Below are 14,519 nucleotides of genomic sequence, written 5' to 3'. Positions count from 1 at the left end.
GACTATATGGACCAATGGTCTGATCCAGCAGGGCTTTTCTTATTTTTCTATGAAATATCATTCATGTTTCTTCTATCAGGAGAAGGGGGGGGGGGACAATTGTGCAAAATTCCTCTACAGAAACTTTTTCCAGGTAAGTACGTCTGTCCATTCCCACCCATTAGCAATCCCTCCTAAATCACAGAAGGAAAACAAGGTTTGTACATAAAGACTTAGGCAAGTTAAACAGTGAAGGGAATAGAGAAGACTGTGGGGACACCTACAGGATTTCAAAAGTCTAACTTTCAAATTGCAAATATGGTAACTGAGTGCCTTATTTATGACTTGAAAGAGGTACGTATTTGTTTCTTAGTCACTTACCCGAAGTATTCACCTTACTAGCCAATCCAGGAGGCAAGTAAGAAGTGACAAGTTCTGGCCTACAAAGTAGACAATTGTTATTAAGGTTTGCTCAGTCACAATGAACATATAAATTCACACATCCCATAATAGTTACACGTTTGTCTGGAAAACCAAGTCAAACTGAAACAGTCCCTGCAGAAGGGTTTCAAGGCACTAGCAAGGGTTTTTCAGAAGCTGTATGAAATGCCCCACAAATGCATCATGGCACTTGTTCCAGCCCAGGATAGGGGAAAAAATGAAGTACAAGAGAAAGCAAACAATTTAAAAAGCAGCAGAGATAAATGGCCAGCTTACTTTTTCACCACAAATTTGATTTTCCCACTTCCACGGACAATCCTTTCCAGACGTGGGATGCCAAACCACGTGGGACTTCGGAAGGGGATGCCTTCAGGCAAACCTTCAACGTACAGATTTTCAGGGTTTGACTCAAAGACAGGATAAGGAACCTTTACTGCTTCACTGAGACCCAAAGCTTGCCCTGGAAAGGAAACAGATCAATACCAATGTGAGCACAATCTACTGGAGGAGGCTGCATACTTGGCTTGTATAGCTGCCCCAATGAACATAAAATGCAAAGCAACTGGTCAAAATATTACAACAGCAGAAATACAGTGCAGCACATTTCACAAAGTGGCACCACTAACCAGTAGTTGCTGTGTACAGATTAAACTCACCAAATTTCAAGTTAAATATCTCTTCTACTTGCTTTCTCAGTTTTGTGATTCTGACATTCCAATCTTCTTTGACTGGGATTAAAATACAGAAAAATAAGTGAGTACGGCAGCTGTAAGTTTATCAATTCAAAATTCACCTCCTAATAACCTAAAAAGCTGCAAGGAGAAATGGTAAATGTTTTCAACCAAGATGCAGCGCAGAAAAAAATTATAACCTCTTACTTGTCTTGATCCCTAAACTGGATAGCCCAGGCAAATCCAATCTCATCAGATCTCAGAAGCTAAGCAGAGTTGGCCCTGATTAATATCTGGATGGGTCACCACCAAGAAATACCAAGGCCACTATGCAGAGGCAGACAGCAGCAAACCATGTCTGAACATCTCTTGCTTTGAAAACCCCATGAAGGGGTCACCATAAGACACCTACAACTTGATGGCAAAAAAAAAAAAAAAAAAGCCTTACACTCTTAATTCATCTACGGTAGATAGATCAAGATAGGTAAACTGTGTTTGTCTGTCTGTAGCAGTAGGAAAGAGCAAGAGTCCAATAGCACCTCAAAGACAAATAACATTTGTGGCAGGGTATGAGCTTTTGTGAGTCATTGATCGCTTCCTTCAGGTATCTTCAGGTATCTGAAGAAGTGAGCAATGACTCATGAAAACCATATCCTGCCACAAATTTTGTTAGGCTTTAAAGTGGTACTGGACTCTTGCTCTTAATCCATCTAAAATTGTGTTTTTAGGCTAGGTGCAAACTATTTCTGTATGCACATTCTAAATAAATTGTAAAATCATTGTCATCTTGTGGCATTTACAAAATCATCTTTTCGGACCCTCATACGAGTAAGCTCAAGAGGACATCCCATGTTTTATCAAAACCCTTGAGACGGAGCTTGTGGCTACCCTTTTCTTGCAACAGACACAATCAAATCTTCTCTTTTCTTGCAACAGACACAATCAAATCTTATCAAAATTATGCAAAAAGGCATCCTGATATGTAGGTCACAATTTGCCTTTTCCACTCCCAAACTGCAGCCTGTTAATTTTGTTCCACGGAGGTTAAAATAAGCTGCTGAGAACTGAATCCATCTCAGATTCCCTTTCTTCAACACGCCAGAGTGTGATAAAAAGTTGGAACTCAAAAGCAGGATTTTAGAGATATAATTATTTGAATAGCTCCCCAGCAATCAGTCTGCTGAAGGCTGGGTCAGACCTAGGTAGGCACTCAAAATTCACATCCATGCCTGTAGCCAAGCGAAAGAGCATGAGAATTACAACATACTATATATTTTCTAATTCAGATTCTGACTCAAATTTAGATGCTAGATTTAACCTTTAAAATAGCTAAACTGCTCAGGATTAAGTACCCCATGGACCACTGCTACCTATTTGAACCTCTTTGGATCAGCTGTCAAGATCTTGTGGAGGGGGCTTCCCGATGTGAGGCTTGGCAGGTAAAGGGCCTTTTCACCAGCAGTCCTAGGGTTAGGAACCCCCCTGTCCAAGAGGCACAACAGGCATTGTCCTTGCTGACCTTCTGGCAACAAAAAACCCAAATAAACAAACTCGTGTTTTCTGAAGGGTCTCTTAAAAGAAACTGTTACCTTTCATGGTATTTTAGATCTCTAACTGCTGCTACTTTATTGCTGTTTTTACTGCTGTGATAAATCAAGTTTTAATGATCTTTGTCTTGGACACTCACTTTGCTTCACTGGATTGTTGTTTTAGCATTTATGGAAACTCCCTTGGGTATTCTTATGCACAGAAAGGTGACACACAAATCACTAGCAAACATGAACAAGTCTCTCAAAGAAACAAGTAAATGACAACACTCCAAAATTGCACTTTTCATCTCTGCAACTAATCAGTGGGTTGAATGGGGGTGGAGGAGGAGACTGGAGTCTCCCATACGGCGTGAGGAAGTTATGCTGTTAATCATCAACCGTATTAGAATAGCACATCCTACCAGGCATGTTTGTTCTTGGTTGAGCAACGTCTGATGGAGTGACAGTTAGCAGTTCTGGCCTAGAATAAAAAAAATTAACAAAAAAGCATTGACAAGTAGCAAGCAATTGGCTCCTCTTACGCCTCAGAGATCTATAATAATTCTACAAGTGGGGCCCCCACAAAAAACTTGCAGGGAGGGGGCATTCCCCAACTTTTGCTTCCTTCCCTCCCTCCCTCCCTTTCTTTCTCTCCCCACCAATCGAATCCTCCCTTCTTTCTCTTTATCCCCATTCTTTTTCCCTACCTTTGAGCCTGGCGGAGATGGCAGTGCATGGGAGCTGCTCCAAGACTGGCAGCCAAGTCCAGAATGGCTCCTGGTTTTCCATCCTGCTTCAGTTGGGCCCGGAGCCTTTCTTAGTGTTTTCTGCCATAGCAGCCAGGCCCAGAGCTGTTTCTGGTGTTCCCCACCACTGTGGCCGGGCCCAGAACCTCTCCCAGTGTTCTCTGCTGCCATGATCAGGCCTGGAGCAGCCCCCTGCATTCCTTGCAGCAAGGCCTGGAGGAGCTGAGTCCTCAAAGGTAAGCGGCGTTGCCTGCACATGCGCATACAACGCTCTTTATTTTGGGAAGGGATTTAAGCTCCTCAATGTATTTAACGTGTTAGTTTTTGTGCAGGAGAACACTTATTGCGCAAATGTTACCTCTAAATACATAAACGCAAAAAGCTATGTAACTTACTTTTTTATTACAAATTTTATCCTGTTGCCCACTTGAAGGATCTTCTCCAGCCGAGGAATACCATACCAGGATGGACTCCGAAACGGAATGTTCTCCGGTAGACCCTCAACATAAAGATGAGTGGGGTGTGCCTCAAATTTCTGATACGGAACTGCTTTTGGTTCAGTGCTCCCCAGGGCCTCAGCTGTTAGGAGATGCAGCCAAATAAGATTGATTTTACGATGGTTTGATTAAAAAAAATAATTGTCAGAACTCCCAGGATAATTTTTTCAAATCAAAGTCAAAAGGAGTATTTTTTAAAATGTAGATTATAATCTATACCAGAGGTATCAAAAATGCAGTTTGGGGGCCAAATCAGGTCCCCGGAGGGCTCCTATCAGGCCCCCAAACAACAGGCTGCCATCTGCTTCCTTCTCCCTCAATCTTGCTTCCTTCTGCTTAACAGCTTGCTTTGCCAGGCTTGCTCAATTGCACAGGAGCTACAGACCTATATTTTCTCCACTGGCTGAGGCTTCTCCCTTGGGGAGGAAGGGGGGAGGAATAGCTTGATTTGCCAGGCTCTCTCAATCACACAGCAGAGCTACTGAGCCTCTCTTCCTTCTATTGACTGAGGCTTCCCACCCACCCCAGTCCCTGGGGAAGTAAGGAAAGAGCCAGAGCTTCCTTTGCCCAGTTCCCTGGATCCAATGGGAGAAATACAAAGAAAGCACCTTTAAGACCAATGAATGCTAATGTTTTAAGCATGTTCTAAGTTTTTTAAAAAATATATATTTGTGTTAAGTCTGTGTTCATCATAAAATTTATATCTCTGCTACTTAATCTTAAATAGGTATGCACATGGCTCAGCCTAACATGGTTCAACCCGGCCCCTCAAGGTCTCATTTATGTCAGATCTGGCCCTCATAACAAATGAGTTTGACACCCCTGATCTATACTAAAGACAACACCAAAAACATCCAAAGTTTTATCTAAAATGTTAGTCACATTCACAAATCTATCCTTTTCCCTTTAAAGAGGTTGATAAACATTTTCTTCTCTCATATCTTGCTAGGAGGCAAGTCAACCAAACCTACCATGGCAAGCCATGCTCCCCCCCCCCCATTAGCCCCTCTGATCCACTAGTGCACCCTCCCAATCCACTTGCACTGCAAACCAGCAAGCAAGAGATTTTTTCAAATTAAAAACAAAGGCCATCAGTGTGTGACTGGACCAGCCCTGACCTGGATAGGCCAGGCAAGCCCAATCTTGTCAGATCTCAAAAGCTAAGTAGGGTTGAACTCTGGCAACTACTTGTATGGGAGACCTCCTTGAAATACCAGCAATCAGGAGGACAGGGGCAGGCTTTATTCAATCACCTCTCTGAATACTCTCCAGGGCCCTAGTAGAGGGGTTAGACACATATATACAGAATACGGGAGGGAGGACAACTAGCCGGAAATTTGAATCCAATGATTTAACACTTTACATCCATTCCGACCTCATATTTTTAACAACAGTTAGCTTCCTGTAGAGACATGTGTCAGCACTGATACAACCTCCTCAAGAGCAGATATCAAATGCTAGGGCGTAAGGTGCACAGGACGGCCTCAGATACCTGAATGATCTGGGTAAATCAACACTTCAGAAAAATACAAATGCCGCTTACACAGAGATGTAAAGAGAGACTGGAAATTTGCAGAATTTCAGAGAAATCTGTACAATGAAAGCGCTCTTGCAAGCTACACCTCAGCATTCAACAAGGAGAGATGAGAACAAAATACTATATGTTTCATGGCTAAAATATTTAACCCACTTAATTCTAACATTTTTATGACAATCCTTATGATCTCTTAACAAGCCCTGCAAGAAGCTCCTTTCATTTCAACATGGCTTTCCATTGGGTATCCGCTGAAATTGACCCCTGAAATTACCTCATGTCTTCCATTTCTCCAACAGCAAGGGAATGGAAAAAGTGTCCTTGCCCACATTGCCATGACTATTGAGCCAGCAGGGACATTTTTAGTAGTTAGTAACTTGACAAATACCTCAGAGTCTGAATATAGGCCAACCCCCAACCCACCATAAAATGCTGTCAAGTGAACTTACCAAACTTTCGACAGAATAACTGATCTACCATCTTTCGTAGTTTGGTGATTCGAGCATACCACTCTTCTTTTACTAAAAGAGGAATTTGAAAAGGAGAAATTCAGTCAGATGAAATGCTCACAATTCCCAGTGCTGATATTCCATTCACTGTGCGGAACCCCATTTGCTTTGTCATGCTTATTTGTAGTAGTGGTCAAAGACTGCAGAAGGTAAGTGCCTGAAGCGACTAGAAAATGCCATGGAAGTAGCAGGACAGTACCCAGGAAGCCTGCTTTCCAGCGTGTCTTGCAAAATTGCCAGCAATCAGGCATGAAACGGTGAGGAGGCGTAGGAAAGGAAAAGAAGAGACAATAACGGGCAATGACTATGACAACCTGAGAAACAGAAGAGATTGAAGGAAGCGGTAGGTCATCAGGCACAAGAAAAACAAGAATTGGAGAGCAGCAGAGGGAGAATACAGAGTCTTAAGCAGTTCTGAGATACAGTAGCTGCCAAAATTACTACCCAAATGGACAGGTCAGCATGAACTATCTGATCGTTCCAGATCTCTAAAAGCTCCTAATGCAGCTTCATACCAAGTCATGAACACTGGTGCAGCTAGATCAGTACTGCACATGCAAACTGGCAAGAGCTCTCCAGGACTCTCCCAGCCTTGCTACCTCTTATCCTGGAGATATTAGGGATCAAGCCTGGATCATCCTCAGACATAGCATATGTCGTACCATTGAGCTACATGCCCTCAATGGCTTTCTTCCCAGTTATAAGGCTCCCTCCCATGGGATATTTGCCAGTGTTCCAGTCTGCAAGTCTTTTGGAAACATTAAGTTCTGTTTGCAAAATCTTCTGGTGATCAGAATGGGGGCTTAATATTACAAGTGAGATCATTTATTGAAGAGTGTTTACTGTCCGGGAGATGGGTGACAAAACGGCTTGCAAACTGAAGAACAATACAGACCTGGAATGGTTAATTTAGTTGGGTTTCTTGAAGTTTCCTCAGTTTTTTCATTTAAAGGAGTGGGCTGTTACGGTACCCAGGAATGCCACCTGCAACGCTTTCCCTGAACTCTTGTGGACTCCCTCCCCAAAAGACAACACTCACTTCTCAAGGACTTTCACTGAGAGGTCAGTTAGATCTGACTGAACACACAGATCAGAAGCACAGCTAGAATCACCAAATTCATGCACTCTTACCTCCTGCTACAGGCTTGTCTAATGGGAGATCTTCTCGAGTTGAATTTAGCAGTTCATGCCTGCAAAAAGTTAAGCAAAAATACACATTTCAGAAACCAACTTACACTCTCAAGTTAAGCTCCACAGTAAGCACTATTTCACCAGTCATATGGAGCAATGCAATTCTAACATGCCACCTATTACAACAGAGGAGCTCAGCGATCGTCTGGAATTCCACAGGCCGAAGTCGCAGCAAATATATATACCACAGAGGCCACGATATGTCAAACAACCAATGGCAGATGTGGAGAGCAAGTTCATTTTATTAGAGCAGCTGCCCACAGGTGTTAGGGGTTGGCTCGCGCATTGTGTTGGGTAGGTGGCATCCAGAGAGAATAAAGACTAGATACCATTCATATAAAATATCACTCCAGGTTGATATTAAATCCATCTCACTGTCTGGCGTAGAAATGACCTCACAAATGCCAAGCAGAAACAATAGCCTAGGGAAACTATCTGGAAGTGAACCAAATTGCTGGCCCGAAAGCAATTACCTCCATTCTAATGGTAAAGCTTGTATTCTACAACATCTGGGCTTCTCAGGAAAACAGTGAGTTGTTTTGAATAAAGGTCTTTTAACTCCAAATTGTACTTCCTTCTCTGATACATTCAATGCTGTTAGCATATTCATAGCACCAGGGAAGGGACATTCTTCCTGCATTTTGAGTCATTCACACACATCAACAACTATCTCCTAGCTCCAGGAGGGCTATCAAGGACCCCTCCATACTTTGATCTCCCTTGTTCAAACCATTAACACTTATCCATGGTTCTTGGGAAACCTTCCTGTTAACACATCAAAAGAACTACTGTTCTTTTGATGCAAGGAAAGGAAAGGTCCCCTGTGCAAGCATCAGTTGTTTCCAACTCTGGGCTGACGTTGCTTTCACAACGTTTTCACGGCAGACTTTTTACGGGGTGGTTTGCCATTGCCTTCCCCAGTCATCTACACTTTCCCCCCAGCAAGCTGGGTACTCATTTTACCGACCTCGGAAGGATGGAAGGCTGAGTCAACCTTGGGCCGGCTACATGAAAACCCGGCTTCCGCCGGGGATCGAACTCAGGTTGTGAGCAGAGCTTAGGACTGCAGTACTGCAGTTTTAACACTCTGCGCCACGGGGCTCTTTCTTTTGATGCAAACACATCAACATCATTCTGGGGTATAAATCTCCTCACTGCCCATTTGCAATGTGTGTTTGTGTATGTGTGCACATGTTCCTGACCTCAAGCACACACACCGAGTGCTGGCAGCTCTTCTCTTCTGTGGACCTGAAGCGTCAAAGTAGGTAAATATAACCTACCCTCAACACTACTTCCCCGCTACAATCTTTATTTCTCGATAAGACCTTGTATGCTTGATTTACTGTGCATTTTGTATGTGTGTTTTGCTCTTCTATTAGTTTCAATAAAACTCAGTTATATATCAGCCTGGGCATTTGAGAGATTCACTAGGGGAGATATCCCTGTAAAAGCTGGTGCAGATCTGTTACCTCCTCTTGCTAATATAAATCCACCAATCAATTAACTGACATTTTGGAAGCACAGGCTTTCAAACCAGTCCCTTCCTGCTTTTCAGCTGGCAAAGCAGAAAAAGATCACATTTATTCACACTCTAATTAAAGACAAAGTTTTTTTTAAAAAAGGCAAATGTAGTCCCCTGTGCAAGTACCAGTCATTTCTGACTCTAGGGTGACACTGCATCACAACATTTTCACGGCAGACTTTTTTACAGGGTGGTTTACCACTGCCTTCCCCAGTCATTTACACTTTACCCCCAGCAAGGATGGAAGGTTAAATCAACCTTGAGCTGGCTACCTGAACCCAGCTTCCGCTGGGATCGAACTCAGGTCATGAGCAGAGCTTGGACTGCACTACTGCAGCTTACCACTCTGTGCCATGAGGCTCTAGAAAGACAAAATTACTTACTTCTTAATCACAAACCGTATCCGTTCCTTCGCCAATAGGATCCTTTCGAGGCGAGGGATTCCATAAGTGGAGGGTCTTCGGAAGGGAATTCCTTCTGGTAGCCCTTCCACATACAAGTCTTCCACGTGGGACTGGAAAAGGGGGTACGGTATAGATACGGGGCCTTTTGCATTAATAGCTTCAGCTTCCATATAAAGGAAAAAATAGACCAAAAAAAACCCTTTAAGCACAGCGCAAAAAACACCTTTCTTTTGCAAAAAGCAACAAACACAGTAAAAGATATTTTGTTTCACGCTTGTAGTCTTTAGAATTGGGCCAATCTAAAAAACCAGAGGAATGGCTAAATAACTACAGAAGGGTAGTGTTTTGGCTTAACCCCTCACCACTTACAAATAACAAAAGCACAATCCATGAAATAAGGATACACACAAAAGTATGCTACCTTGCCTAATTTTTACAGGTTACACAATGAAGCTTGGACTGCCACAGATTTTTTTTTACTTGCAGAATATAAGCAGCTTAATTATTATTAAACTTGGAGAGTCTTCCCCCTTTTGCACTCAAGGCTGGAATACTACGAGATTATACACTTCACATAGAATGGGTTCACCCAACAAGGAGATGAAACGGTGTGTCTGTCTCTGCCATTCTAATTCTGAAGCACCAACACGGCTACAAACACCCTTCAGCACTGGCAGTCTTTGAACAAGAGCAGGACAACATGCCAAAAGAATTCAGACTTGATGGAGAAAATTCAAATCTGTTTTTAAAAAAGTGATTTAGGGTTTCCAAATGCTAGAGGGCAATTGCATTTTTGGGAGGGGAAAAAAAGCTTGTGAGCACGTACCATATTTTCTTTCAAATAACTCTTCAACTTGTTTTCTCAAGTCTGTAATTCGGGCATTCCACTTCTCTGAAAGGAAAAATAACATTAGCCCAATATAAGATATATCAAGCTTCTAACAATATGTCCTGGAGCTGAGTTCTTGGTTACTTCATTATGTCTCATTGCTTACGCATAATCAACTAAAAAGGTAAACCTTTAAAAGGAAGTAACATCCACATACCTTCTGAAGACTACAGGGTTGTTTTTTTTTAAATGAATTTTAACAGGCAAAGGATGCTAATCTTTGCCCCAAAATTGTTTTTCTTTGGCTGTTCAATCAACAGCTCACTTCCTACATGAAACATTTGCAGCCACTGCTGACAAGTTACACTAATAAAGAGCATGAAAAGTTCTCTTGGGAAGTTACTTTAAAAGCCAGAGTTACAAAGAGTGTGTGAAGCCGTATTGGCAAAAGCCCTTAACTTTGGGAAGGGGGCTGGATGTCTCAAGAGGTTCCATTAAGCCCTCCCTTGTTGCTCCAGTTGATGCTGGTGTCCACTCATGTCCATCATAGTGCTACAGAGTATTCAAAGTGCCCACATCTAAACCTTTTTAATCCCCACAGCTACTCAATCCATTCCCCAACCACCAATCACGCCATCATTCATGCGCTAAGTCATATATCCTGCTTGTTCATGCAGTCAACCTATGCGGCTCCACTAATAAACATTCAAGTTCTGGAAGACTGGGAGATGTCTCCTCCTGCACAAACTTCTCAGATCTTTGAGACCCGAGGGGAGGGGCAAAATCAACAGGGCCTTTTCTGTTGTGGCACCACAGTCTCCTCTGTGTTCCCATCCAACTAACCCACCTTTAAGCATGCAACATACATATAGTTTGTCATTAGGAGAAAAATACATTAAAATATAGTGGAAGATGGGTACAATATATGTATTACATATATTAAACCAGTCTCCCACTATATTTTAATGTATGTAATACATAATAATAATAATAATAATAATAATAATAATAATAACTTTTATTTCTATCCCGCCCTCCCCGCCTAGGCGGCTCAGGGCGGCTAACAACAACTTACACATTAACATAAATAATAAAACTTTAAATTTAACAATTAAAATTAAACATAAAAACCAGTCAGTTAAATTAAAATACATGATTTTCATTAGACTAAATATATATGAGTATATCTGGCAGCGATAGAGCTGTTATGGCGCTGGTTCTGCCAGTTTAGATAGTCTTATGGATGGCGGTTCTTACACCAAGCAACTCAGCAGTCAGTGTCATTATAGGCTTGCCTAAAAAGGGCGGTCTTGCAGGCCCTGCGGAACTGGCCGAGGTCCCGCAGGGCCCGCACCTCCTCCGGAAGCTGGTTCCACAATGCCGGTGCAGCCGCTGAAAAGGCCCGTACTCTAGTATGTTGGAGTTTGACCTCTCTCGGCCCAGGGATGGTCATTTTGTTTTTACCCACTGACCTCAGTGCCCTCTGGGGTTCATATGGGGAGAGACGGTCCCTTAGGTAGGCTGGTCCTCGGCCATATAGGGCTTTAAAGGTGATAACCAACACTTTGTACTGGACTCGGTAGATAATTGGTAGCCAGTGCAGTCCGCGCAGCCCCGGCCGTATGTGCTCCCATTTCGAGAGCCCTAACAGTAGCCTGGCCGACGCGTTCTGCACCAGCTGTAACTTCCGAGTCCGGCACAGAGGTAGCCCCAAGTAGAGGGCATTACAGTAGTCCAATCTTGAGGTGACCGTTGCATGGATCACTGTTGCGAGGTCCCGGCGCTCCAGGAAGGGGGCCAACTGCCTTGCCCGCTTCAGATGGAAGAATGCTGACTTGGCAGTGGCTGCTATCTGGGCCTCCATTGATAATGAAGGCTCCAGTAAAACACCCAGACTTTTTACCTGGCGCGCTGGTTCCAATGGTGCGCCATCGAAAGTTGGGAGAGCTATTTCCCCTCCCCGAGCGCCACGACCCACACATATACATATATTGTACCCATCTTCCACTATATTTTAATGTATTTTTCTCCTAATGACAAACTATATGTATGTTGCAGGCTTAAAGATGGGTTAGTTGGATGGGAAAACAGATAGAAATTCCTTCCTTTTGGCCCAGGTTTATAGCAATAGAGTCACTGACAGACACTCTCACATTTTGACATACTACTGTTTTGTTGCTTTCGCATGCTCATGCTACTCAGATCAAAGGTTTGCTCAATTTGTTAATTTTACTATTCTGTCATTGGATATTTTATCTGTACCATTTTGCATTCTGGGCCACTGCCTACCAGCTAAGTATGACTCTGCTCACTGTGCCTGATTCTTTGTCTGATGAAGTGTGCTTAAGAGCACACGAAAGCTTATGTTCTGAATAAAACTAAGTTGTTCTTAAAGGTGCAATCAATTCCTATTTTGTTCTACAACCAGAAGTGTCACTCTCACCAAGGTAGTAAAGGCTCCATTGTACCATTTCAGTCTTCTGCTGGGGACTATGGCTAAATGCTCCTCTGTATAAATATAGCCTTTTCACAAAGGAACTAGCATGTGAAAGCTAAACTAGTACTTCTTACCATGACAGGCCAACTTTCTACATTTTGGGGGGGGGGGGGTGTTCCTGTTCTACAAATATTCCATTGTAAGCCTGTCAGCTGCTATTTGAAGCAGTAAAAAAGCAGTTTTACTACTGAGGAACATAAGAAGATCCAAGGTGGATCAGACTAAAGGCCCATCTAGTCCAGCATTTTGTTCAGACAGTAGCCAACCAGCCACCTCTAGAAAGCCCACAAACAGGACAATTACAACAGTATCATCTTGCCTGAGCTGCCCAGCAATTAATTTAAAGAGGCATACCGCCTCTGGTACTGGAGGAAGTAGATATCCATCATAATTAGCAGCCACAGATAGCCCTGTCCTCCATGAATCTGCCCACTCCCCTTTTAAAGCCTTCTAAGTTGACAGCCATGACCATATTCTGTGGCAGTTGAGTTCCACAGATTATCTATACACTGTGTTAAGAAAGATTTCCTTTTGTCTGCCCTGAATCTTCCACCCTTCGGTGTATGATCCTGGGTTCTAGTATTATGGGAGAGGGAGAAGAGTTTCTTCCTATAACAGACCTCTTTCATGTCTCCCCTCCCTTCCCTTTTTCCTAGGCTAAAAAGCCCTAAACATTTTATCCAATCCCCATAGGGCAGCTGCTCTAGTCCCCTGGTCATTTTGGTTGCTCTTTTCTGCACCTTTTCAAGCTCTTCGATGTCCTTTTTAAAGTATAGCAGCCAGAACTCTACACAATATTCCAAGTGTGGTTTTACAACAGATTTGAATAAGGGCAGTATGGAATCTGCCTTTTCAAAGCTGCAGCAGCACCTCACTGAGAACTAAGCTTACATGCCAGTAGTCAGAATAATATTTATTTTCAGTCCAGCTTAGGGTTGTACAAGAAAAAAAAATTGGCTGAACTCTGATTTGGGTATTTTGGACACAAAAATATTCAGTATTCCCGAATACCAGAACTGGTATTGTACTGGTATTCGGGTTAATTATTGGGGAAGCCTGAATATATTCAGCTCCATTATCCCCCTAGGGATTCGGCTCCAAGTAATGGAGAAGGGATTTAAAGTTTAAATCCCCACTGAGTTGACTTGTGCCACTGCTGCAACATGACTTAACACAGCAAGCATTTAAAGTTTAAAGCCCTAAAGAGTTGAATTGCAGAGTCAGCTCAGTGGGGTTTTAACCTTTAAATGCTGCTGAGTAGTGAATCTGTGTCCAAATAAAAGCCAAATTTTATCAGCTTTTATTCAGGCAGGGCTATTTTGGTAGCTATTTTGGTATCTCTTATCTGTATCTGACTGAATAAATATCTCTAAAATACCAATATTCAGCTTGGTGGTATATACCAAGCACACACCCCTAGTCCAGCTCCATGAAGAACGACACTGAAGATCTGAACTAAATTCTCCTGGTTTATGATTATTCACTGTAAAATATTTCCTGGCATCTTCTCAGCTTATGTCCTGAAAATCAAGGTTCAGGCATCACAGTGTACTGCATTTCATATTAAGAGCCAGTTCACACATTCTCCTCATGATGAGGGAGCACCTGAACTCAAACTTTCTAGTGTTCATGTCTGACCCAAAGCAGGACTTGGAAATTTTCATAGTGCAGATAACGCAAGTCAAAAACTCCCAGAAAATGCTACTTTTAAAAACAGGACCACAGCAGCATATCCATGGCCTGGCATACCTTCCCACCCATTCACTCACCCACTATATGCCTGTAGGAAACAAGAGAGTTGCCTTTTCCATACAGATCTCTCACTATGTCCTTCTGGTATACCCCACCCACCAAGTTTTGACAGACGTCAGTTGGAAACCACTCCAGACATTCAAGAATTATGAACGATTTCCTCTACTATCAGCCAAAAACTTAGCTTCCTGTGCTATGCGCTGGAATACAAAACACTTGATTTCATACATTTTCTCATCAGGAGGGCAAGCTCAATCACCTCTTACCTGCAACTCTGGGACAGACATATTTAATTTACTTTACTGCAACTCCTCCTAGCATGCTCCTAGATTTCAAGAGCATGACAAATCTTTTGATGAAAACAAATTGGTCTCTCTTTGATGACTTAATCTCCTACCATCATCTTCCCCTTTTGATT

At 42.6% G+C, this 14,519-nt stretch overlaps 1 protein-coding gene across 19 annotated transcripts in view; it reads right to left on the bottom strand.

Annotated features, from left to right (window-relative positions):
* The window catches only part of LOC132586679 (general transcription factor II-I-like), an 86,224-nt gene that overhangs the window by 39,063 nt on the left and 32,642 nt on the right, over nt 1-14,519 (bottom strand). For all 19 annotated transcript variants that reach the window (XM_060258705.1, XM_060258707.1, XM_060258724.1 and 16 more), the window contains 9 exons: nt 9,850-9,915; nt 9,003-9,186; nt 7,038-7,096; nt 5,847-5,918; nt 3,762-3,945; nt 3,043-3,101; nt 1,077-1,148; nt 697-880; nt 361-419 (listed from right to left, as the gene is read on the bottom strand). In XM_060258705.1, the coding sequence (XP_060114688.1) occupies nt 361-419; nt 697-880; nt 1,077-1,148; nt 3,043-3,101; nt 3,762-3,945; nt 5,847-5,918; nt 7,038-7,096; nt 9,003-9,186; nt 9,850-9,915 (939 nt within the window). The remainder of the gene's footprint in view (nt 1-360; nt 420-696; nt 881-1,076; nt 1,149-3,042; nt 3,102-3,761; nt 3,946-5,846; nt 5,919-7,037; nt 7,097-9,002; nt 9,187-9,849; nt 9,916-14,519) is intronic.

The sequence above is a fragment of the Heteronotia binoei genome, chromosome 18 (assembly GCF_032191835.1).
Source record: "Heteronotia binoei isolate CCM8104 ecotype False Entrance Well chromosome 18, APGP_CSIRO_Hbin_v1, whole genome shotgun sequence".
Classification (NCBI taxonomy): Eukaryota; Metazoa; Chordata; class Lepidosauria; order Squamata; family Gekkonidae; genus Heteronotia; species Heteronotia binoei.
The sequence above is the reverse complement of the archived record's forward strand: the minus strand, read 5'-3'. Positions and strand labels throughout refer to the sequence as shown.